This window comes from Aquarana catesbeiana, linkage group LG03 (genome assembly GCF_042186555.1).
Source record: "Aquarana catesbeiana isolate 2022-GZ linkage group LG03, ASM4218655v1, whole genome shotgun sequence".
NCBI lineage: Eukaryota > Metazoa > Chordata > Amphibia > Anura > Ranidae > Aquarana > Aquarana catesbeiana.
The window spans coordinates 554684586-554710423 of record NC_133326.1 but is presented as its reverse complement, the minus strand read 5'-3'; the positions used below and the strand labels follow the sequence as shown (position 1 = coordinate 554710423).

At 43.6% G+C, this 25838-nt stretch overlaps 1 protein-coding gene across 1 annotated transcript in view; it reads left to right on the top strand.

Moving 5' to 3' along the window:
• The window catches only part of OVCH1 (ovochymase 1), a 177967-nt gene that overhangs the window by 40319 nt on the left and 111810 nt on the right, over positions 1-25838 (top strand). The window contains exons 8-12 of the mRNA XM_073623594.1: positions 1608-1800; positions 18808-18898; positions 21307-21437; positions 22720-22860; positions 25632-25762. Of these exons, the coding sequence (XP_073479695.1) occupies positions 1608-1800; positions 18808-18898; positions 21307-21437; positions 22720-22860; positions 25632-25762 (687 nt within the window). The remainder of the gene's footprint in view (positions 1-1607; positions 1801-18807; positions 18899-21306; positions 21438-22719; positions 22861-25631; positions 25763-25838) is intronic.

Sequence of the window (25838 nt, the reverse complement as noted above, 5' to 3'; positions counted from 1 at the left end):
TCTCTTCAGGCACATCAGTGGTATACAAGGCACATTTTGATTACTTGCCGTAGGCTGCTGTCCATAAGTGGGTTCCACAGATGCAGCAGAGATAATTTAACAGGAAAATACACAGTCTTAGATGAGCGTCTATCACAAGCACAGCAGCAGCGCTGATGGGCAGGACTCCTGAGCAACCCTGTTATGTCCCTACAGGCTGGAACACTCTCCCTGAGTAAAGCCTAGCTTTTCCTCACAGACAGTATACATTTCCCTCACTCATTCCCCAACAAGTTTCCTCAAAATGGTGGCTGGGCTCTTTTATATGGAAGCTAACAGAAAATGGTGGACAAACTATTGAGATAACTTGGTACCAATCAGAACAAGAGGCTTCTAAAAGGTGGCTGCTGGAGACAATTTAGAGAACAGTTACAGCCTCAACAGGATTTCACAAAACAGCAGGAAAACACAAACACATTCTGAATATAATATGACATTTCTGCATGAGAAAGTATGATACAATTGTAGTCCCACTTCCCCTCTCAGCCAGCAAGACTGTCCTGTCACAGCTAACTGTATGTGAGGAGGCTACCTACATGCCCAGTAGCCAAAAACTGCAAAAGTTATTAAAGAGGAGCTGAACTCTGGAAGCTACACCCCAAAAAGACAGGTAGAGGGTAAAGAACTACTCAACAGTCTCCCTGCAGCTGATCTTTTACCCATTTCTGGCTTGCAATGCCTTGCTCTACACCAGGTCTTTATGTGAAGGAGGCCATAATGGTACAGATGGGGTTATGCTTCCTTATGTCAGGGTCTCCAACTAGGTGAACGGTAAGCACCTCACCAAATCTCACATCAACCCTGACAAGTCTACCAATCAGAGGCATCAGTGCCTTAGATCTAATGCCCTGTACACACGATCGGAATTTCGGCCAGCAAAAGTCCGATGTGAGCTTTTGGTCGGAAATTCCAACCGTGTGTATGCTCCATCGGACTTTTTCTGGCGGAATTTCTGCCAGCAAAAGATTGAGCGCAGGTTCTCTATTTTTCCGATGGAAAAAGTTCCTATTGGAAATTCCGATTGTAGCAATTCTGACGCGCAAAATTCCTGCGCACGCTTGGAAACAATTCAACGTATGCTCGGAAGCATTGAACTTCATTTTTTCGACTCATAGTGTTGTACGTCACCGCGTTCTTGACAGTCGAAAGTTCAGAGAACTTTTGTGTGACCGTGTGTATACAAGGCAAGCTTGAGCGGAATTCCGTCAGAAAAACCATCCAAGGTTTTTCAACAGAAATTCTGATCGTGTTTATGCGGCATAACACTGCATAGATAAAGATATAATGCACAAAGCACAGGAGTGCCTAGCAGTGATAGCACACTCGCACCAGGAAGTGAAGACATTTCAGATAAAAGGTGAATTTTCAGGGTACTGCTTACAATTAACGTTTCCAGATGGTGCCAATAACATAGAAAATCTTCACTTTTTGAATTCATTTCCATTTGAAGTGGCAAGTCAATATATTGTGTTCTACAAACTACTTTGTGATAATCCTGACATTGCAAATAACATTTCATTTTTATTCATACATTATTTTTTTTTCTCCTAATGGTTTCTATAATTCAGGGAGACTCTGGTGGTCCCTTGGTATGTCAGCGGAGATCTGGGACTTGGTTCTTGGCTGGGAGTAACTCTTGGGGTGTTGGTTGTGGAAGAGCTTGGATCAAGTCAGCGACTAGCAGTGAGGCTCTGGGCTCCCCAGGGATTTTTGCAAGAATTTCTGCTGTACTGGATTTCCTGAGAAACTCGACGGCTGACAGTGAGTGAAGAGGTCCACCACACCTAGTTCTTGTGACTATAGGGCTTATTAACAGTGCAGAGAGAAATTATGACTGGCCACCAATCCAATTCCAGTATACTGTAAAATATCGTTTTTACCTGTTTTTTCATCCTTTTGTTGTAGCTCTGTGCTGCTGACCACCTGCAGTCTCCTTGTGGCCTCTTCCAATCTTTATGCACTCTTCACATATGTCAAGGCAGGTTTCCTGATGGTGACAGCAGCAAATCATCATTCCTGTGCAAGCTGCTTCAGCTTGGCCACTTGTAGTCAAATACTAAGCAAGTGCATGACAAGGTGACAATTTAGGGGCAGCAACTGGGTAACAGGGACAGAGTTGTCATCATATAACAGGAAGTGCTTGTACAAGGATTCTCATGGCAGAATTGCCATCTGTTGCTTTGAAAGTAGCAGATTTTTAAATACTTAAATTGGAACTACAGAGCACCACAATCCAAAAATGCTTTTTATTTCATTTTTAATATAAAAGCAAACTTCCCCCATCCAACCATGTCTTCATGCTTTCTTTTGCAGAGAAATCACTTAGAAAAACAACCGCTTGCATTTCTGGCTGTGGCCATCTTGAGTAGAGGTCGACCGATATATCGGCCGGTATTTGGTGGTTTTTACTTAATCGGCACCGGCCGATTGTGCCGATATAACTTCAGCGCGACTTGCAAATGACTTGTGTAATAGAAGTCAATACAAGTTGCCTGAAATCTTCTGTGAAGCGACTTCCGTGTGTAGAAGTTCTCAGTTTAACCATTTAAAGACTAAATCTTTTCTGACATTTGTTGCTTACAAGTAAAAATCCTGTATTTTCTGCTAGAAAATCACTTAGAACCCCCAAATATATATATATATATATATATATATATATATATATATATATATATATATATATATATATATATATATATATATATTTATAATTTTTTTTTTTTTTTTTTTTTTAACAGAGACCCTAGGGACTAAAATAGCGGTTGTTGCAATATTTTATGTCACACGGTATTTGCGCAGCAGTCTTTCAAACGCAATTTTTTTTTAAAAAATACACTAATCATTTTTTTAAAAAAACTAAGCAGTAAAGTTAGCCCATTTTTTTTCGTCCAAAAGTTTTGATTACCTGTTTTTGTGTATTTAATATTTAAGATCTAGTTTGTTTTTTTTTTAATCTAAATTCTACATACAAGTGAACTGATTGGAGGTTTGTTTTGTTTAATGTTTAAATGTAAAAAAAATTTCTGTATCACTTAAGGTTGCTTTCACACTGGAGCGGGCATGCATTGACGGTAAAACGCTGCTAGTTTTAGCGGCGCTTTACAGTCATTTTAGCGGCGCTATTCAGCTGCTAGCGGGACTCTTATAACCCAGCTAACAGCCGAGGAAGGGGTTAAATGCGCCCCTGAAGCACCGCTTCCGAAACGCTTTGCAGGCGCTTCGGCAGCGGTGCGCATTCATTTCAATGGGCAGGAGTGGTGGTATACACTGCTCCAAAGATGCTGCTTGCAGGACTTTTTTTTAACATCCTGCCAGCGCATCGCCTCAGTGTGAAAGCACTCGGGCTTTCACACTGAGACTGCAGGGGAGCCGTTTTACAGGCACTTTACAGGCGCTATTTTTAGCCCAAAAGCGCCTGAAAAACGCCCCAGTGTGAAAGGGGTGTAACTGTTAGGTTTTATGAGATGAAGGGAAAAAAATTTGGTTTAATATATCGGCCAAAAAAAATCAGCATCATATATCGGCCATCGGCCACCGCGATTTCTAAATATCGGCATCGGCCAGAGAATAGCCCATGTCGGTCGACCTCTAACCTTGAGTAATGTCAGTTCATTTAGCCTTTAACTCCTGGAATCTATCTGCCCTTAGCTCAGGCATGCAGGCAGGAAGGTGTGCTTTGCTGTGAAAACCACTCCTGAAGACTTATGGGATATATGACGTAATTTTGTCTAGGCCTGGAAAACTGGAAGCAACTGAAGAAATGTAAAAAAAAAGTTTCAAACAAGTAAATATAACAATACTTTCCTATCTATTTACAAATGCTAGCAGCATAAGGATTAAAATAGTCATTGTTGATTGAGAGAGTGGTGTTCTACTTTTAAAATGACATTTGAAAGTACATTAACATGTTAAAGCTTGTGTGAGATTTTAATAAAGCTCTCACAGACCTAAAAAGTTTAAGGTTGAATATATTTTTATTAGGATCTACAGTGCATCCAGAAAGTATTCACAGCGCTTCACTTTTTCCACATTTTGTTATGTTACAGCCTTATTCGAAAATGGATTAAATTAATTATTTTCCTCAAAATTCTACAAACCATACCCATAATGACAATGTGAAAAAAGTTTGTTTCAAATCTTTGCAAGTTTATTAAAAATAAAAAACGAAAAAAATCATATGTACAAAAGTATTCACAGCCTTTGCCATGACATTCAAAATTGAGCTTAGGTGCATCCTGTTTCCACTGATCATCCTTGAGATGTTTCTACAACTTCATTGGAGTCCACCTGTGGTAAATTCAGTTGATTTAGACATGATTTGGAAAGGCACACACCTGTCTATATAAGGCCCCACAGTTAACAGTGCATGTCAGAGCACAAACCAAGCCATGAAGTCCAAGGAATTATCTGTAGACCTCAGACAGGATTGTATCGAGGCACAGATCTGGTGAAGAGTACAGAAAAATTTCTGAAGCCTTGAAGGTCACAATGAGCACAGCGGCCTTCATCTGAAAATAGAAGCAGCTTGGAACTACCAGGACTCTTCCTGGAGCGGGCCGCCCAGCCAAACTGAGCGATCAGTGGAGAAGGGCCTTAAGCCTCGTACACATGGTACGATTGTTGGCCAACCGAGCGTCTGATTTTTGTCAAAAGGGCATGTGCCAGGATCTTGTCTTGCATACTAACGGCACACAATTGTCTTGCAACAAACACAAACGTAGTGACGTACTATGAGGAATTCCAGCTCCTGAGCGCCACCCTTTGGGCCCCTTCTGCTAATTTAGTGTTTGGTGAGCATTGATTCCGAGCATGCATGTTTGTGTGATGGATTTGTGTACTGACCATACGAAAATCTGACTTCAAACCATTGTCCGCCGAAAATGTACTGGCCTGCCATCCAACATTTGTTGGCCAAAAGTTGGACAACAATTGTCAAAAGGAGCGTACTAACAGTAAGAATTTAGGACAACAGTCTGTCAACAGACAATCCCCTGCCAACCATCGTACCGTGTGTACGAGGCTTAAGTCAGGGAGGTGACCAAGAACCCAATGGTCACTTTGACAGAGCTCCAGCATTTCTCTGTGGAGAGAGGAGAACAACCACCATCTCTGCAGCACTCCACCAATCAGGCCTGTATGGTAGAGTGGCCAGACGGAAGCCACTCAGTAAAAGTACATGACAGCCCAGCTGGAGTTTGCCAAAAAGCACCTGAAGGACTCTCGGACTATGAGAAACTAAATTCTCTGGTCTGATAAAACAAAGTTGAACTCTTTTTGGCCTGAATGGCAAGCGTCATGTTTGGTGGAAACCAGGCACCGCTCATCATCTTGCCAATACCATCCCTACAGTGAAGCATGGTGGTGGTGGCAGCATCATGCTGTGGGAATGTTTTTCAGCGGCAGGAACTGGGAGACTAGTCAGGATCGAGGCAAAGATGAATGCAGCAATGTACAGAGACATTCTTGATGAAAACCTGCTCTGGACCTCAGACTGGGGCGAAGGTTCATCTTTCAACAGGACAACAATCCTAAACGCACAGCCAAGATAACAAAGGAGTGGCTATGGGACAACTCTGTTCTTGAGTGGCTCAGTGTCAAGGCTGGGCTCAGCCCTTCCTTCTCTGAGCTGGCCGCTCAGCTGTCGGCTAATTGCCAGCTCCCTTCTCTTCACAGTAACTCAGCTGTTGATGATCTGATCATCAGTCCTGGCTACTTAAAGCCATCCAGCTCACTTCATCTCTGCCTTCGCCTTTGGTCACATCTCAGACTTTCTCCTGCGTTCCTGTTTAAAGACTTGCTCGGCTGATGTCCCTTCTGGTTCCTGATCCTGCTTGCTGTACTACTACGTTGATCTCTGGCTCTCTGACATTGGCTGACTACCCGATCTGGTTACTGAACTCTGGCTATGTATTGACTACGCTTACTCTATTTGCCTTTTTCATTATTATTAAACAAGTGTGATTAACTGTACTTCTGTCTCGGTCTGATTCATGGTTTCTGACAGTCAGCCAGAGCCCAGACTTGAACCCGACTGAATATCTCTGGAGAAATCTGTAAATGGCTGTGCAATGACGCTCCCCATCCAAACTGATGAAGCTTGAGAGGTCCTGTAAAGAAGAATGGGATAAACTGCCCAAAACCAGGTGTACCAAGCTTGTAGCATCATACCCAAAAAGACTTGAGGCTGTAATTTGGTGTCAAAGATGCTTCAACTAAGTACAGTATTCAGCAAAGGCTGTGAATACTTATGTACATGGGATTTTCTTTTCATTTCTTTTTTTTTTTTTTTTTTTTTTAATAAATTTGTAAAGCTTTCAAACAAACTTCTCGCATTGTCATTATGGGGTATTGTTTGCAGAATTTTGAGGAAAATAATTTAGTTTTAATCCATTTTGGAATAAGTCTGTAATATAACAAAATGTGGAAAAAGTGAAGCACTGAATACTTTGCGGATGCACTGTAAGGCCAGGTTAACACCAGGATAAATGGCTCATCAAACATGTGATGTTGAAACGCTGGAAGCAGAAATGGCCATTGCATAAATTTATAAGGCATAAATGTTATGAGCCATACCGGAGCCAGAAAATGTTCAAATGTGCACAGAACAAGAAAGCTAAAGGTAGGAAGATGGAAGGAGACAGAGAGAAAAACCTATAAATAAGAGAAAGAGAAGGAAAGAAGGTCCGTTGCTGGCGAGCATATACAGTGGGTATAGAAAATCACCCCCCTTTTAAAATAATCACATTTTGTTGCTTTGCAGCCTGAAATTAAGACTTACTGCTTGTTTTATTCCACTGTACCTGCTCAGTGCAACTTATAACATCCAAGTGAAAGATATAACACCAACATGTGTTTTCCAAAACCGAATTGGAAAAAGGATCACCCCCTCCTAAAAATGATTTGTCAACTCAATTCGGTGTATCACCTTCTCAATGGCACACAGTCATTTGACTTTCAACTGTGATCAGTTGTGGTCATTTGAATTAGCTCAGCATGAAAAGGGCTTTCCTGGAGAATTTCAGTACCTGGTAGTACAACTGAAGCAAACCAACTATGGGTGGCAAGGCACTGTCAAAAGATCTGAGTTAAAGTTGTGGACAGGCACAAGTCAGGAGATGGAGACAAAAAAAAATGTCAAAGACTTCATTAATGCCTAGAAGCACAGTGAAGTCTATTAATAAGAAGTGGAAGGTATTTGGTACAACACAGACCCTCCCTGGATCAGGACGTCGCTCCAAACTGGATAAAAGATCCAGGAGGAAACTGGTCAGAGAGGCTACCAAGAGGCCTACAGCAACTCTGAAGCAGTTGCAGGAATTTATGATGAAGAGTGGTCATTGTGTGCATGCGACAACAATACCACATGTGGCTTGTATGGGAGGGTTACAAGAAAAGACTCCCCTCAAGAAAGGCCACATGCAGTCACGACTGAGCTTTGCCAAAACGCATCTGGAAGATTCTGAGGCCACATGGAAAAACGTCTTATGGTCAGATGAGACTAAAATTGAATTATTTGGCCTTGACGCCAAACGATATGTCTGGTAGAAATCCAATAGAGCTCACCATCCAAATAACACCATTCCTGCTGTAAAGTATGGAGGTGGTAATATCCTGGTACAGGGGTGTTTCTCTGCAGCAGGAACTGGAGCACTTGGCATGATAGAAGGAAAAATAGATGGGGCAAAACGTCATTTTCTTTAAGAAAATCTGTTGCCCTCTGCCAGAAAGTTGTCAATGGGAAGAAGGTTTACCTTCCAACAAGACAATGACACAAAGTACACAGCAAAAATGACCACACAGTGGTTAAATGAGAAAAAAGTGAATGTCCTTGCATGGCCTAGTCAGAGCCCAGACTTAAAAGAGGGGTTTTTGTTTTTTTAAAGATTCATACTTGCCTAGGTGGATTGCAGCTTCGGTCCGATGCTGCATCTGTCCCCCGGCACCTCTATCCCGAGGACCGAGCGATCGAACACCACCGATTTACTCCCTGAGCAGAGAGCTGCTGACTGTCAGACACAGCTCTCTGCTCCCTCCTCGCTCATTGGAGCGCTGAGCTGTGGAGGGGGCAGAGCTGAAAGACTAAGCTCGGTGTCGGTCCAGGGACCTGGAGGATCCCGACTTCCATTGTCATGATGATGTGGACCTTCTGCTGAAAACGGGTCACAAGAGTGCAAAACGATCCACAGAAGTACAGCCAAACTATACTTCTCATTTTCAATCCCATTGAAAATTTGTGGAATGACTTGAAGACTTCTGTCCACAAACGGTCACCATCACATTGAACTAAACTTGAGCAGTTCTACAGGGAAAAATGGGCAAATATTGCAATGGCTAGATGAGCAAAGTTAGTAGAGACATATCCCAACAGACAAAGGCTGTAATTTTAAAGCAAAAGGTGGTTCAACAAAATACTGACACAAGGAAGTGATTCTTTTTCCAACTCAGTGATTTCTGTTTGTTTTCTGTTTGTTTTTTGTTTTTTTTGTTTGTTTTGTTTTTTTATTTTTTTTCTGACATGTTGGTGTTATATCTTTCACTTGGATGTTCTATAAGTTGTACAGCAGCTTGAAGAAACAAAAGTGGTTTGTCTTCATTACTGGCTTCAAAGCAACAAAATTTCATTATTTTAAGGTGGGGGGATTCTTTTCTATACCCACTCTAATAACAAGAACAGCAATGTCTGGTCTTGCTGTAAAAAACAAAAAATTGACACAACTTAAGAAAAAAAAGTATTTAGTAAGTTAAACAAAGCAGAGATAAGGGAAACAAAGGGGGATTGCAGCCTGTTTTTAGACCAGGGCAATTTAAACTGAGCATACAATGTATAAAACTACATAAGCAGCAATTTTACCTCCAGTGAAAACCTTTTTTTTTTAAAGGTGTTTATTTTTGGAATTTTGCAATAAAAATAATACAAAAAAAAAACGATGAAATAATAAGAAGACCAATAATATAAACTGTCCTACATACATGTATGTCATAGGTATTTTGATCATTGAGAATATAGCAAAAATCATGAAGTAGTACAGCTGTACAGAACAGTAACATCCCAACCAGAAACAACTCGCACCATTCATACACACACTCATACACACATCTGTCACCCGCGACCACCAATATTACAGTATAATTATGGCGCTTCTTGTGGAACAACCCCTCATCAGAACGCATACAGATTTCCATCCACATTAAGATATATGTCAAGTAATGTTTGCTAAGAACACATCTCCTCGCCTCCTCACTGAGACAACTGTGAGGAGAGGACCTCCCCCCAGAAGTCCTTTGAAACATCCAGCCAAGGCTGCCAGATCCTGGTGAACTTCCTAGGGCATGCTCTGCTCTTGTAAATCAACTTAAATTTGGGGAGGGTCCCATGTACAATACGGAAGAAGGCTTGGGCTGAAGGGGGTTCAGTATCTTTCCAGTGCAATAAAATGGTTTTACGTGCATAAAACAGTAAAATACGTATTAACATCCTAGCATGAGTGCGAGGAACACTATCATTTAGTACTCCCAGGAGGCCGACCTCTGGAGTTTGCGGCAGCGGTATATGTAACTTACGGCTGAAAAAGGAAAAAACATCTTTCCAGAAGGCTGCAAGCCCGGGACATGCCCAAAACATATGAAAGAAATCAGCAGCGATACTCTTACATCTAGCGCATGCAATATCCTGACCCAGTCCCATTGTAACCAACCTAGCAGGTGTATAGTGTAAGTGATGTATAAACTTAAATTGTATCAGGACATCAGCCGTACTGATGATATCCTGAAAGCACACTTCCACTGCCTCCTCCCAGTCCTCTTCAGAAAGCTCAGGCATAATCCTTTGCCATTTACGTTGAGAGTTCTGAAAAGGATCCGCACCCATCACCTGAAGGCGCCCATAGAAGGTCGTCACAAGTTTGTCTATCTCTGGAAAGGACAGAAGGTCCTCCATGGAGGATTCCCTGAGCTCTATGGTCAATGAACCAAACTGTGTCCTGAGGGCATGTCGCAATAAAAGGTATTTGAAGAAAAATTTGTTTGCAATGTCATATTTAAGTCGAATGGATTCAAAAGACATTAATATATTGTTTTCAAAAATATGAGAGAGGTGTGTGATCCCATAACGGGCCCACCACATCGAATCTGGATGACCACAGAGCTCAGGAATGTTCGGGTTCCGCCACAGAGGAGTCTGTGGCGAGATATCGACTTGGGATTGTGCCAGTATCTTTCCCCCCTCCCTCCAGGCCATAAAGCAAACCTCAGCGGGAGAAAATCTGGATCCACCCGTTTTTTTGGACCTATGTAGTTCGTCCTTCAAGGAGGTAGGGGATGCAAATAGAGACAATAGAAAAGCCGTGGATGGAGTTTGGGGGTCAGAGTGCAACCAATCATGGATATAAGTGAGCTGGGAAGCAAGAAAATAGTTCCTCAAATTTGGGCAAGCCAATCCACCTACAGGTTTGGCCGCTTGTAAAGATGATTTGGCTATACGAGGTTGGCTACCGTTCCAAATGAAAGTAAACAGGGCAGAGTCAAGTTTTGCAAATAATTTTTTGGTAAGGAAAACGGGGGAGGCCCTAAAACTATAGAGAAATTTTGGCAGAAAGATCATTTTAAATATGTTTATGCGACCAATTAAATTGAGAGGTAAGGAGGACCAGGTACGGAATTTCTCCGTCATCTGTTGGACTATAGGGGTGACATTAAGTTCCTAGTACCTAGAGAGATCAGTATGTATCTGGATACCAAGGTATTTAAGGGAGGGCGTCAATTGGATGCATGACCTCTGTAGATAGTTGTAGGGGGAGGGGGGACCGATAGCCAAGGCCTGCGATTTTTCCCAGCCCACCCTGAGTCCCGAGACCACACCAAACTCCTCCACCACCTGCATTAATTTTGCAAAAGAGCTTTCCCGTCCATCTAAATATATCAGGGCATCATCTGCGTATAAGGAGATTTTTTCCTCAAGCGGGCCCGAACGGATGCCCCCAATCCCAGCCGTCTGCCGCACAGCCAGAGCCAGTGGCTCAATGGCTATTGCGAACAGCAGGGGAGAGAGAGGGCACCCCTGTCGGGTACCCCGACCCAAGGAAAATGATGCAGAAATATCCATGTTTGTACGCACCCTAGCTCTTGGGTCCGCGTACAGTAAGCGGACCCAATGAATAAAGGTTGGGCCAATACCCATCCGTGCCATAGCCTCCCATAAAAAAGGCCAACTCACAGTATCAAAAGCTTTTAGTATATCTAGGGACAGAACTAAGCCGGATCGCCCCGCACGTGCCGCCTCATGGACATGTAGGTACAACCTTCGGATATTATCAAATGTACTCCTGCCAGGCATGAAACCAGACTGATCTGGTGGTATAAGGGCGAGGATGACAGACTGGAGTCTAAGGGCGAGAATTTTTGCTAAGATCTTTACATCACCATTCAGAAGTGAAATAGGCCTGTAGGATCCGCAGTATTTGCTATCTTTACCGGGTTTGGGTATAACCACAATAAGTGCTTCATTTAAGGACTCAGGGAGCTTCCCTAACTTAAGGGAGTCTTGAAACAATTTGAGGAGCCTAGGAGCCAGTACCTCTGCATGCGCCTGGTACCACTCCGAGGGAAGCCCATCCAGGCCCGGAGCTTTATTAGAGGGAAGGAGGCTTATGGCTTTGGTGACCTCTTCCAGCGTGATGGGCTTGTCTAGGAGGGACTGCTGGGAGGTGTCGAGTACCGGGAGGTCAAGGGACCCAAAGAAGCCCACAAAGTCTGTCTCTGGGGGGGTTTCCGTGCCCTTATATAATGTGGCATAGAAGTCCGCAAAGGTTTTGTTAATAGTCAGTGCGTTGGATGTAATCGATCCGTCAGGTAAGTGAATTTCAGCAATCGTGGTTCCCTGACAGTCCGCGTGAGCAAGATATGCCAGGAGCCTACCATTCTTCCCACCATGTTCATGTATACGAGCTGAGAGGTACAGCTGTTGCTTTCTAGTCAAGTCCACCAAGTGCAACTGCAGCGCCCGGTGGGCCCCAGTCAGCACGCCTCTGGCTTCAGAGGAGGGGGCGCCCGCATGGCGGGCACGAGCCTCCTCCAAAACCCTCCGAAGCTCATCCTGTGTCCTCCTTCCGGCAGATCTGTAGCTCTTGATTCTAGAGATATAGGAACCCCTCACCACAGCCTTGAAGGCATCCCAAACGGGACCCACAGGAGCAGAGTCAGCGTTAAGGGACCAATAAATAGTCATGTCAATCGGAATGCCCTCAGCTATCTCTGGAGTAGAGATCCAAAGAGGGCTGAGTCTCCAAGTTCGAAACCCCGGCCTATGACCCAAAGTCAAATCCACCCGTATCATAGAATGGTCAGATTCCGTCTGGGGAAGATACGCTATGGATTGAACAACCGGTAAGAAATCTTTCGTGGCGAGAGCAAAGTCAATTCTGGAGAGGGTTGCATAGGACCTAGACTGGCAGGAGTACACTTTGGCCTCTGGAAATTTCCAGCGCCACAGATCCACATATCCGTAGGTATTACACCACGCGCGGAGCAACCCGGATTCGGACTTCAAAGGTTTTAATCTATCTAGGTCAGGTTGTAGGACCGAGTTGAAATCCCCAAGGATAAGCATAGGACAGCTAGGCAAATTTGCAAATTGAATATCAAGATCAGAAAACATTGCAGCCGCGACCGGAGGGGGGAAATACACCGCCACTAGAATGAAGGGTGTGCCATGTATCGACACATGTAGAATAACATACTGCCCCTTGGGGTCTAGGATAACTTGGTGACACACGAAGGGTAATCCCTTACGAATTAATATGGCTACACCCCGGGCATAATTTGAGTAGGTAGAGTGGTAATGGCTGGCTACCCAGTGTTTTTTGAGCGCCATCACCTTGGCCCCCATTAAATGAGTCTCCTGAAGACACAGGACATGGGGTTTACTAAGTTTCAGGGCCGCAAAGATGGACGCTCTTTTAAATTTGGAATTTAGCCCGCGGACATTCCACGAGCAAACAGTTACGTTAGACATGGGGTTGATAGCATAGGTGCATACGGAACAGAAGGGGTCTGAAGCAGAACCCCTCCCCCGGTCACGGCCACATATACAGTTAAGGGTCGCAGTGTCAGACTTTCATTCAACCATACATACAACATACATACAACCATACAACAACAGACATTGTCATGTTCAATACCCAACAGGGGTATCAATTCCCCTGCCCAGCTCCAAAAAAGAGGAGTGGGCCTATACCCAAAACTTGTATCGTGCCTGGGGCGCATGGCCCGGAACAGAAGGCAGGAAAAAATTATAAGTTCAAAGGCAACAAAAAAAAAAAGTCATTAGTCAATTATAATATTTCAAAATAGAATAAGGGGACTGAGTCCCAGAGCAGCTCGGGTCCAGTTATAAACCGGAACTAGGTACTCTCCCTCCGGAGACAAATAGGATCCGCCAAGGTCAGCACACGACCGTACTGAAACAGGGAAAGATTGTCCATCATGACCAATATGGCAAAAAAGAAGGGGGGGGACAGGGGGAAAGAAAAAAAAAAATTATAATGCAGGCAAGGGGGATCCCAGAGAGGAGAGGAAACTTGTGTGTAAACTGTGGGGCCATCATAAAGTGGAGATCCGCTTCAGGCAGGAGGCTTGGGAGGATGGGGTAATGCTTCCCACCAAGACATGGCATCTTGTGGGGATTGGAAAAAATGAGCTTTCCCTTGATAAGTGACCCGAAGGGTAGCAGGAAAAAGCATGGAATACTGAATATCTTGTTCCCGAAGCTTCTGCTTGATCCGTTGATAGCTGGCTCTACGGTTGCGGACTGTCGCTGAGTAATCTGGAAAGAGTGACACCACTGCATTATTAATGCGGAGACTTCCCTTCCGCCTGGCGGCCCCCAAGATGGAGTCGCGGTCCCTGTAATTAAGGAGACGAATCACCATCGTACGTGGGGGGTGTCCTCCAGTGAAAACCTTAGGTCAAAATGTCCGGTAGTTCCAAAGTTAGACGGCTAAAGTTATGTGCAGATCTTGTGTGTGTGTGTGTTTGGTTTTTTTGTTTTGTTTTTTTGTGCCCTTATTCCTCCCAGCTTCTGAGGCCAGTTATTGGGCATTCATGTCACCAATCGGGTTAACGGACCAATGGGGAGAATCAGACGATGGGAGAGTTAGGTTCAACTAAAATAAGATTTGCATATAACTTCAGATGTCTGTCTATTGATCAGTCTGACATGTTTCCGGGGAATGTAACCTCTGCTTATGAATTTATTTGTATATAAAAAGTGTGCAACCAAACAATATATATAGCTCCCTTAATATAAAAGAGAAAAGTGACAATGGTATGTGATGATAATACACTTTAAAACTCAATAAAAGTCCAAAAAAAAGGTACTCCAATAGTGAACGATATTGAAGGACACTGGAGAAATCACTTGATTCTTCTATCCAGAGAATAAAAAAAAACGCCGCTTACCAGATTCGCTGGATCTCAAATTATAGACATCAAGGGACCACTCAGATCAGGGATATTCCTCCACGTGTTCATCCAATGCAGGGATCCTTGTAATACAGAGCGCTCTCCAGCGGTATGGTTGTCCTGCAGCTTGCAGTGATATCCTTATCCAGGAAGTCTCCAGCAATGGGATAAATCATATGATAGAAAAGAGAGAGGCTTCATGGTGCAGCACTCCTCCAGTTAAAAATGTATTGAAAACTTCTTAGACACTGACATCCAAAAAAAGACAGTGAACAGTACATTCAAACAGCCGCGGCTCTAGCCAGTCAGGTAGCCTTCGTTTCCAGTCAATGCCTTGTATGGAGAAAGGTTGAGCACTTGTTTTTGACGTCACCACATAACAGCTGGCTGGCTTGAGCCGCGGCTGTTTGAATGTACTGTTCATCGTCTTTTTTTTTTTAGATGTCTGTGCCTAAGAAGTTTTCAATACATTTTTAACTGGAGTACTGCGCCATGAAGCCTCTTTTCTATCGTATGATTTATCCCATTGCTGGAGACTTTCTGGATAAGGATATCGCTGCAAGACAACCAAACCGCTGGAGAGCTCGCTGTATAACAAGGATCTCAGCATTGGATGAACCCGTGGAGGAATATCCCTGATCTGAGTGGTCCCTTAATGTCTATAATTTGAGATCCAGCGAATCTGGTAAGCGACGTTGTGTGTGTGTGTTTTTTTTTTTTTTGTTTTTTTGTTTTTTTTTTTTTTTAATTCTCTGGATAGAAGCATCAAGTGATTTCTCCAGTGTCCTTTAATCCTTTAATATCGTTCACTATTGGAGCACCTTTTTTTTAATGGACTTTTATTGTGTTTTTAAAGTGTATTGTCATCACATACCATTGTCCCTTTTGCCTTTTTATATTAGGGGAGCTATATATATTTGGTTGCGCACTTTTTCTTTTTATAAACATGTTATTTGCTGAATATTCGGGCTATTTTAAGTTGCAGCACCAGCGTGTCATATTTTTTTTTTTTTTTTTCTGTTTAGGGGTAGCACAGATATTCCACTATACACATTTAAGAATTTATCATATGCTTGGCATGCTTTATTAAAGCGTTAGACCACCTTTGGGACCATATTTCAAGTTACACCCATATTTAGGGTGTAACATGAAGCATGGTTGCTTTTCCCACCATCAAACTGCCACCTTCCACTTACCTGAATTGTGGAGTTGTGGGACTTCTGCGACGTTTCCTTGTAGAGTCCTATTTAAATTTTGTGTGGTTGTCTGTGGCTCCGCCTACACATAGATCTGTGAATGGGAGGACTACGACGCCCATCTTGGACCACAGCAGAAGAACTCCCAGTGCTCTGCAGACTTCAGAGCAAAAATTTAATGCACATTTTTATTTTATTAATGTTGATGCTTTTATTACATTTTTGCCAAAGCTGAAATATGTATTTTAAGGTTCGTAGCAGATTTACTTTTTGGTGAACATAGAAGTTGCCTTTGTGCTGAACTACAGTCTTCACATTTTGACTTTTGTTGATAACGTACTATACAGTGAGGGAGATTTACTAAATGTATACTGATGCACATAGAATCTGGTGCAGCTGTCCATAGTAACCATTAATTTTCTAACTTCAGCTTGTTCAGTTAAGCTTTGACAGTAAAACCTGAGAAAATTGAGTACTGTCCGTGATACTTTTTTTATTTGCACTAACATACAATTTTTCAGGACAAGCTTTCGGGGTATGTCCCCCTCTTCAAGGTCCAAGCAGTACTGATTCACAAATTTTTAAGCAGAATGTTAAAGAAGAAGAAAAAAAAAAAAAAAAAAGAGAAAACCAAACATACAAATCAATGGTAATAAAGATAGCAGCAGAGTTAGTGAGATAAGACAGAGGGAGAGCTAGGGGGGAATGCAGGGGGGGATACTAGTCACAGAGCGGTCGTAAAACTTTAGCATAATGTGTAAGGAAACCAATATCTAAATTCAGGCCGTTATTCTTCGTGTCAAAAAGAAGTATCATTCTTAGTTCAAACGTTTTCCTTTTCTGGATAGTTCTGAAATTCCCTTTAAGAACTAAGACATTGAGGTCTTCTATAGTGTGGTCCGATTGTGAGAAATGATGTCCCACAGGTGCGCATAAACTGTCTTCTTTATGTTCTTTGATGGTATGTCTGTGCAAATTCATCCTCGCTTGCAACTTCTGTCCTGTTTCACCAACATAAGATCCTTTGCTGCACCTTTTGCATTGGATGAGGTACACAACATTACTTGAGGTACAGCTGTAAGATCCCATGATATTGAAGGTCCCATTTGTGTGTGTAACACTTTTGGATAGATTTATCTGGTTGCATAGTTTGCAGCGTTTTTTACTGCAGGGTTTGCTACCATTATTTGTGACTTCATAATCAGAGTGAAGTTTCTTGCTGATTAGTTTGTGTCTGAGGTTGGGTGGTTGTCTGAAAGCCAATAATGGGGGTTGTTGGAATATTCCTTTCAGAGTTTCATCCTCTGTTATAATAGGTTGTAAATCTTTGATTATCTATTTGATCCCTTCAAGTGCTGGGTTGTATGTGGTGACTAGAGGTACTCGGTTATTTGTTTTTTTTCTGTTTACAAACTTTTTTATTAGGTATAAAACATGGAGAAATATTTGTTTTTTTTCTCTGTGTATTGGAGGAGATTTTCTCTTCGGGTTTTCAAGGCTGTGTTTATGCTGTTGTTGATGGTTTTGTCTTTGTAACCTTTCTTATGGAAGGAATCTGCCAGTGTTCTGAGATGTTTATCTCTGTCTTCTGGGTCTGAACAAATTCGGTGGTATCTGATGGCCTGGCTGTGTATGATGGCCCATTTAGTATGTTGGGGGTGAAAACTGGAACTATGAAGATAGCTGCATCGGTCAGTTGGTTTTCTGTATATCGACGTGTGTAGCTTGTCATCCCTGTTGTATACTGTAGTGTCCAGGAAGTTGACTTGTGTTCGAATAGTCCATTTTTAGTTTGATAGATGGGTGAAAAGTGTTGATCAATGAGAAGAATTGGTTTAGATTTTCTTCACCTTCAGTCCATATCATGAATATATCATCATTATAGCGTCAATATCTGTATGGCTTTTGTTGTATGCTGTTCAGAAATTTGTCCTCCAGGTCAGTCATAAATAAATTTGCATATTGGGGTGCCATTTTGCTTCCCATAGCAGTACCCATACACTGGAGATAGATGTCATTATTGAAAATGAAGTAGTTGTGTGTAAGAATGAATTCAATGAGCCGTGTCACATCCTCAGCAGTGTATTTGTGGTCTGGTGAGGATGATAAGAATCTGTGACATGCCGCCAACCCATCCTTGTGAGGGATGTTACTGTACAGAGATTCTACATCCATAGTGACTAGAAGTGTATTAGGTGGTAATTGTTGTATATTGTTAAGCTTGTTCAGAAAATCAGTGGTGTCTTGCAGGAAACTTGCAGTGTTCATGACTAAAGGTTTTAACATGTTTTCTACAAGGCCTGAGATATGTTCGGTAAGTGTATTCATACCTGTTATAATGGGTCTGCCTGGATTTCTTGGCTTGTGGATCTTGGGCAGAATGTAGAAGTCTCCAATTTCTGGATTATCCGGAATCGCATTGATGAGTTCTGAATGTAGGTGGCTTGGTATTGTCGCAATGAGACCTTTTAATTGCTGAGTAAAATCCTGGGTCGGATTATAATCCAGTTTTTTGTAGTAAGTAGTATTTGCCAGCTGCCTCTGGCCCTCTTGTATATATTTGTCTGTATCCATCACAACGACTGCTCCCCCTTTATCTGCTGGTTTGATGGTTATGGCCTGATTATTTCGCAGATCATGTACAGCTCTTCGCTCCAGTGGTGAAAGGTTGTATAATATTTTCTTTTGCTGGGTGGATATCAGGGATGTAACTCGCAGCCTGAAGCTGTCAATATAGGTATCCAGTTTGGGGTTGTGTCCTTGTGGAGATGTGAAGTTGCTGTTCTTTTTCCTTTTGTAACCTCCTATAGTCCTAGGATTCCTTTCCTTACTGTCAAAATATTCTTTGAGCCTTAGTCTCCTAAAGAATTCCTCCATACCTGTAATTTATCCAATTTGGTGGTTGGGCAGAATGTGAGGCCTTTGGAGAGGACTGTTGTTTCTGGTGTAGTAAGTTGATGATTTGACAAATTTATGATTCCGAGTTCCTCTGTTATATCCACATTTTCTGTTAAGTCAGTAAAACCTAGAAGCAAATCTCCCCTTATATGTATCTCATGAAGTAAGACAAATGTTGATTTTCAGCATGTTACAAATGTGGTAATTTATCTTGTAGGTGGTTGTAGCGCCGACCCGCTGATTATTGTTGGCACAAATGGGGTTATCAAGTATCCATTGGATGCCACCAAGAATTATTCCACCAACAGGTGAGAGTTGACTTCTTAGTTGTACTCCATGAAGACATAATGGGCCTTAAAGTGATTGTAAAGGGTGAAGGTTTTTTACCTTCATGCATTCTTTGCACAAGGGTAAAAAAACCTTCTGTGTGCAGCCCCCCTAATACCCAAGCCTGATCCAGTGATGTGCACGAGAACAGCTGCTCTCCCGGGTGTCTCTCTCCTCATTCGCTGACTGATTGGCTCTGGCTGCTGTCAATCAGACAGTAAGGAGAGAGAGAAGGAAGCAGGACTGAACCCTGCTTTGTGTGTCCTATGGACACAAAGAGGCGGCTCAGGAGCGAGAACGCACGAGTGCCCCAGAGCAAGCCACAAGGGGGAGAGGCCAGAAGCGCCGGCGAGGGACCCGAGAAGAGGAGGACTGGGGCTGCTCTGTGCAAAACCATTGCACAGAGCAGGTAAGTATGAAGTGTTTCTTATTTTAAAGTGTAACTCCACTTTGAGAAAGCATTCCCCTCTGGGTGATCTATGCACATTGCAAGGATTTTAACAAAATTTGTTGCAGATTTATACCTTTTGTTGTTCTGAAGAAATCCCTGTGTGTTTGTTCCCATGTGCAGAAGTCAGTCTAATGGGAGTGGTTTCTTAATTATCAACCAGCTGCTGCACCTGCAGGGCTCTAATGAGGTAATTTGCAGGGCCTGCATCCCTTTTTAAATGTGATATCATATTGGGAGTGTGCCACCAAATATCAACGTTTTTTGTTGCAGGGCATGCCTGAAATCTGGCTTGTATCTTAGTGCAGACTTCTGGGAAAATCAGTGAGCCAATCACACAAGCAGGAAAGTACATATCTGGGGGTTTGTTCCAAACGCATTCTTTGTAAAGAGCACCTCCAGATAGCCATATTGCATTTCACAGAATATTGCATAGCTGCAGATTGAAAAGGAAAGTTAACTTTTAATAACATTTAATTGCAATATATATATAATTTTGCTTTTTATTTATTCATTTTTTTTCCACCAAACAAAAATCGGCACTCTTCTGTGCAGTCTATGATGTTTCTTAAGAGGATCTAGGAGTCAGAGTATTGTACAAGTTTCTATGGGCTCGTTTACACTAGCGTTAGCCCTCTAAAGAGCAAATCGCTCTTCAGAGGGAATTTGACAGACAGAATGGAGGCATTATGCCACCTCCTTACAAACTGTTTTAACCCCTAAAAGTCCACCACAACCACATGCATTGCACACAATTGCTGGGCAGTTATAATGCTTTCAGCGAGCAATACTACCTGCCAAATGCCATGGAGATTTTATTCTTGTTATGGCATCCACTGCCTTTGCAGACAAAGAGCTGCACAGTTGCTCAGACAACCACCCTATAGGCAAGGTTCAAACAGTGAAAGTCCAGCAAAAGTTGGCACACATCAGGATCTAATAAAAGTCACAGTATTAAAATCCAAATGAATCAGATCCACTTACATGTTTCAGCCTAGTGGCCGTAGTCATAGCTAGTCCTAGTATGTGCAAAACAATACCTGTGAGAAATCTATTAAACTTATAACTTCCGAGAAGTCTGCCTGTCCTGAACTATTGTCAATATTCTCTATTTGAACTACAGAACACCTCCCTCTGTGTTCTGGAGAAGAGGGTATGGTGTTCTGTGTTCTTCCTAACCCTTTGTCCTAGGGCAGTGATGGCGAATCTTGGCACCCTAAATGTTTTGGAACTACATTTCCCATGATGCTCATGCACTCTGCAGTGTAGCTGAGCATCATGGGAAATGTAGTTCCAAAACATATGGGGTGCCAAGGTTCACCATCACTACCCTGATACTACATAGATACAGCACAAATCAATGGTACTTACCTATGATTGGTTAAAGTGTTTTTCAACGGTCCTGGCACGATTCAGTACCTATAAAAGAAAATGCATCATTACTGAAGCAGTCGGCAGGGATTCAAGAAGAAGCACGTCCCACCCTCCCTCCCTTGTCACGGCTTGAGTTATGAGGTTTTTGTCAATGTCTTAAGAAATGGGACTTTGTGTTATAATTTCATTAGCTTGAGCTTGAAATAGCTGATCTAAATATGCTGTTGCTATAATTTTAAAGCTGGTATTACATGATATGCTATTAATAAACTTTTAATACCTATAATAAAAGGCTGCAGCCAATTGCATCCACAAAGAAAAACTGAGTCCAGTGTTATATTATTTATATATAAGTTAATAGGATATATATGTTCTGCATACTATCCCATGAGTGTTACCAACCTAGAACAAGAAGTCTCTTGCTGGCAGGATCACCAGGGGCAAATGTCTGAAAAAGGAAGCTAAGGTGCAATTTATTACAGATGTGTTTTAGGGTTTAGACTTGATGATTTTGTTGTGTTTGTTTTTTTTTTTTTGTTGTTTTTTTTTTTTGTTTGTTTTCTTTAGCCTGTGTCGCTGGACAGTTACTGTACCAAAGGAGGAGATAATCCAGATCCAGTTTATTCAAATAAGTATTGAAGATCATGTGACCTGCACCCTTGACTCTTTAACTTTTACTGTAAAGCAAAAGATTATCAGTGAGTATATCAAGTAGACAGTCATTTTTATGAAATGGAGAAGAGGTGATGATGGATTTCTGTATCGGGGTCCAAATCATCTTTGGAACCATATTTGCCTGCTTGGGATATAGAATTTGAAGAATAAACAGGTGTCATGACTGTCCTCTATCAATATGGGCTTGAAATGGGGGGGGGGGGGGGGTGAATAGACTAGATATACAGTGTATATGTCGCACACAAAATGAATTCAAGAAGGTAACAGCACAGAGAGCATAATTATCTGCACATGTTAAAGAATAACAAAGCAGCTTCAGGAATCCCGGCTAATAAAGGGGCAGAGATGCTGGAATGACTTGCGTATTCTTTAATAGGAACACATAATTATGCTTTCTGTGCTGTAACCCCCTTGTATTTTGTGTATTCTTCTTTTGGTGTTTTGGGGGACACACCTGGTTACTTGCATAGATTACTGTCTTTATTTGTTGGGGCTGTCTACCCCTTAAAGCTTTATTATGTATGTGTGTGCTTTTGGCACAGATTTTAAAGGGACAAATATGATGTTAAGCTGTGGGGGAGAATTTTGACATCCTTGACAAATCTTTTTATGTGGAAGGAATATTACCCTTGCAGCACCAAACTGTGCAGACCTTGAGGAAACTTTGTAGAAAGAAATTTTCCAAGATAATCCCTATATAATGAGGCCTATTGCAACCATTGTGTGGTGGGTCTATTAGAGGAAATGAGCCCTGTGAGAACATCACCAGCTTGGTAGTTGGGCCAGTGAAATGAAGTCTGGTGTAGGGCAGACTCAGTCACCACATTTGAGAATTCCAAGAATGCATTACTTGACAGTTGCCCTCTAGATGAAACTCCTTCAGTTGCAGACAGGAAATGGTGGGGTTTTGTATCTGGGAATGTTGGCATGATTAGGTGAACTGGACTGGCATTAGGTGGATTAGGGTCCCATTATGAGATACCCATGTGAAGGTTGGGGGTTGTGATGTGGAATTGTTGTCAGTGTTTTGTATGTATATATGTATATATGTATGTTCAGCAAGTTAAAGGCTCACTCCACCAATAATCAACTTGTAAGCGCTGGATGGGGATGACGTTTAGGGAAGTTGATCATGGAGCAGCTTCTGCTGACCTAAAGCAACCAATGAGATGCTGGCTGTCAATTTTACTGGTGCAGATTGGAGAGAGTAGGAATGCAGCTGATTGGATGTTATAGGCAATATAAGCAGTTTCATAATCTCCTGTTCTACATAAAGCACAATTAAGTCCATTTTTTATTTTTTAGGGAAAGTGTGTGGATCCACTTTGCCATCTCCATTACTTATCCAATCCAATGAAGTCACAGTCACATTCTTTTCAGATGCTACCATTAATGGTGGTGGCTTTGAGCTAAAATTCTTGGCCCTTCCAGCTGCTTCAGTGAAAGGTGAGTGCAGATTTCAGCCTTGCTAAGTGGCCAATTAGCAGGTTTGAGTGCTGGGAAAAGGAGGGGGGTTAAACTAAATCAAAAGTTACACATATTGCTTTCTGCTTTGGCACCAGAATGTTAGCGAAGGCTTAGATGGTAAGTGGAGACTGCTTAGAGTGGATGGTAAGTGGAAGCTGCTTATTGTAGAAGATAATTGAAGGATGCTTAACATTGATAAGTAGTATGAAGAGTAATGCCGCGTACACACGATTGGACTTTCTGGCATACTTGGTCCGGCACACTTTCCGACGGACTTTGTCCGCCAGGTGCGCCGGACTTTAAAATGGACAGACTTGCCCACACACGACCGGACTTTCCGGCGGGCTAGGTCCGCCCGTCTGTCCGACGGACTTTCGCCAGAGTTACGACGGACTTTCAGAATGAACGGACTTGCCCACACATGGACAAGTCCGTTCATTTTGAACGTGACTCAGGTACGACGGGACTAGAAAAGGAAGTCAATCTTGCCGCTTTTATCAGCGAGAGATTGACACCTTACGAGCCCCGTCACGGGTCATACCAGGCCCTTAGGTCTGGTATGGGTTATAAAGGGAACCCCCTACGCTGAAAAAAACGGCGTGGGGTCCCCCCTAAAATCCATACCAGACCCCGATCCGAGCACGCAGCCCGGCCGGTCAGGAAAGGGGGTGGGGACGAGCGAGCGCCCCCCCTCCTGAACCGTACCAGGCCGCATGCCCTCAACATGGGGGGTGGGTGCTTTGGGGGAGGGGGGCCCTGCGGGGCCCCCCTCCCCCAAAGCACCTTGTCCCCATGTTGATGAAGACAAGGGCCTCTTCCCGACAACCCTGGCCGTTGGTTGTTGGGGTCTGCGGGGGGCTTATCGGAATCCGGGAGCCCCCTATAATAAGAGGGCCCCCAGATCCCGGCCCCCCCACCCTATGTGAATGAGTATGGGGTACATGTTACCCCTACCCATTCACCTAGGGAAAAAGCATCAATAATAAAACACACTACACAGGTTTTTAAATTAATCTATTAAACAGCTTCGGGGGGGTCTTCCTCCGGCTTCGGTGGTCTTCTTCCGGCCTCTGGGGTCCCTCCGGTTCCTCTTCTCCCGGCGTCCTGCTGGTTCTTCTCCGCTCTCTCCGGCCTCTTCTCCCGGTGTTCCAGTTCTTTGGCCGGTTCCTCCGCTGTCTTCATGCCGCTCTTTTGCCAGCGGAGGTCCGGACTTCTGGGCTTCTTGTCTTCTTCCCTCTTCTCTTCTCCAGATGTTGACACGACGCTCTCTCCGGCTGGACTGCTCTCTGAGCGCTCCGTTGTGACTTATAACACCCGGTGATGTTGACCACGCCCCCTAAAACATCGCAATCCCAGCATGCCCAGGGACTGTGACATCATAAGGGGGCGGGGTCTCCGCCTATATAAGTCACAACGGAGCGCTCAGAGAGCAGTCCAGCCGGAGAGAGCGTCGTGTCAACATCTGGAGAAGAGAAGAGGGAAGAAGACAAGAAGCCCAGAAGTCCGGACCTCCGCTGGCAAAAGAGCGGCATGAAGACAGCGGAGGAACCGGCTGAAGAACTGGAACACCGGGAGAAGAGGGCGGAGAGAGCGGAGAAGAACCAACCGGACGCCGGGAGAAGAGGAACCGGAGGGACCCCCGAAGCCGGAAGAAGACCCCCGAAACCGGAGGAAGACCCCCCCGGAGCTGTTTAATTTAAAAACCTGTGTAGTGTGTTTTATTATTGACGCTTTTTTCCTAGGTGAATGGGTAGGGGTACCATGTACCGCACACTCATTCACATAGGGTGGGGGGCCGGGATCTGGGGGCCCTCTTATTATAGGGGGCTCCCGGATTCCGATAAGCCCCCCGCCCGCAGACCCCGACAACCAACGGCCAGGGTTGTTGGGAAGAGGCCCTTGTCCTCATCAACATGGGGACAAGGTGCTTTGGGGTGGGGGGGGCCCCGCAGGGCGCCCCCCCTCCCCCAAAGCACCCACTCCCCATGTTTAGGGCATGTGGCCTGGTACATTTCAGGAAGGGGGGCGCTCGCTCGTCCCCACCCCCTTTCCTGACCGGCCAGCCTACGTGCTCGGATCGGGGTCTGGTATGGATTTTAGGGGGGACCCTACGCCGTTTTTTCAGCGTAGGGGGTTCCCTTTATAACCCATACCAGACCTAAGGGCCTGGTATGCCCCACGCTCGCCGCAATAGGAAAATTTGTTTTTCCTATTGCAGCGAGCGCGAAATGCAATACCCTGCCCTTGTGTCGTATCTGGTCCGTTGGACCAGCATACAGACGAGCGGGCTTTCCGTCGGACCAGCACACAGACGAGCGGACTTTCCGCCAGAAACTGAGTCCGACGGAAAGATTTAAAACATGTTTCAAATCTAGGTCTGGCGGGCTTTTGGGAAAAAGTCCGCCGAAGCCTACACACGGTTGGATTGTCCGGCGGACTCTGGTCCGCCGGACCAAGTATGCTGGAAAGTCCGCTCGTGTGTACGCGGCATAAGTTGAAGATGTTGAGCGTGGATGTTGGGTAGAAGCTCTGTAGAGTGGATGGGCAGTGGAGACTCCAAAGGATAGTTGAGGCTTCTCAGGGTGGATGGACAGTGGAGACTCCTGAGAGTAGATGGACAGTGGCGACTCAGTAATGAGAGACTTAGTAGAGGCTACTGACAGGATCCCCTGCAAAAATTAAATATTAGTGTTACCATTTTTTTTCTGCAGAAGTTGCATTCAACATTTTCTTATTTGTTTTTGTCACAGGTTCTGGTTGTAATAGCGTGGCAGTGTTAAAGAAAGAAGGGAAAATCTACACTCTAAATTACCCAATGTTGTACCCCAGTAACATTACATGTCGCTGGGTCATTGAAGCACCAAGAGGCAAAATTGTTCAAGTATATAATGGGAATTTCAGAGAGTTTGATACAAGGGACATGCAAGTTACACATTACAGGGGATTCAAACCTTTCA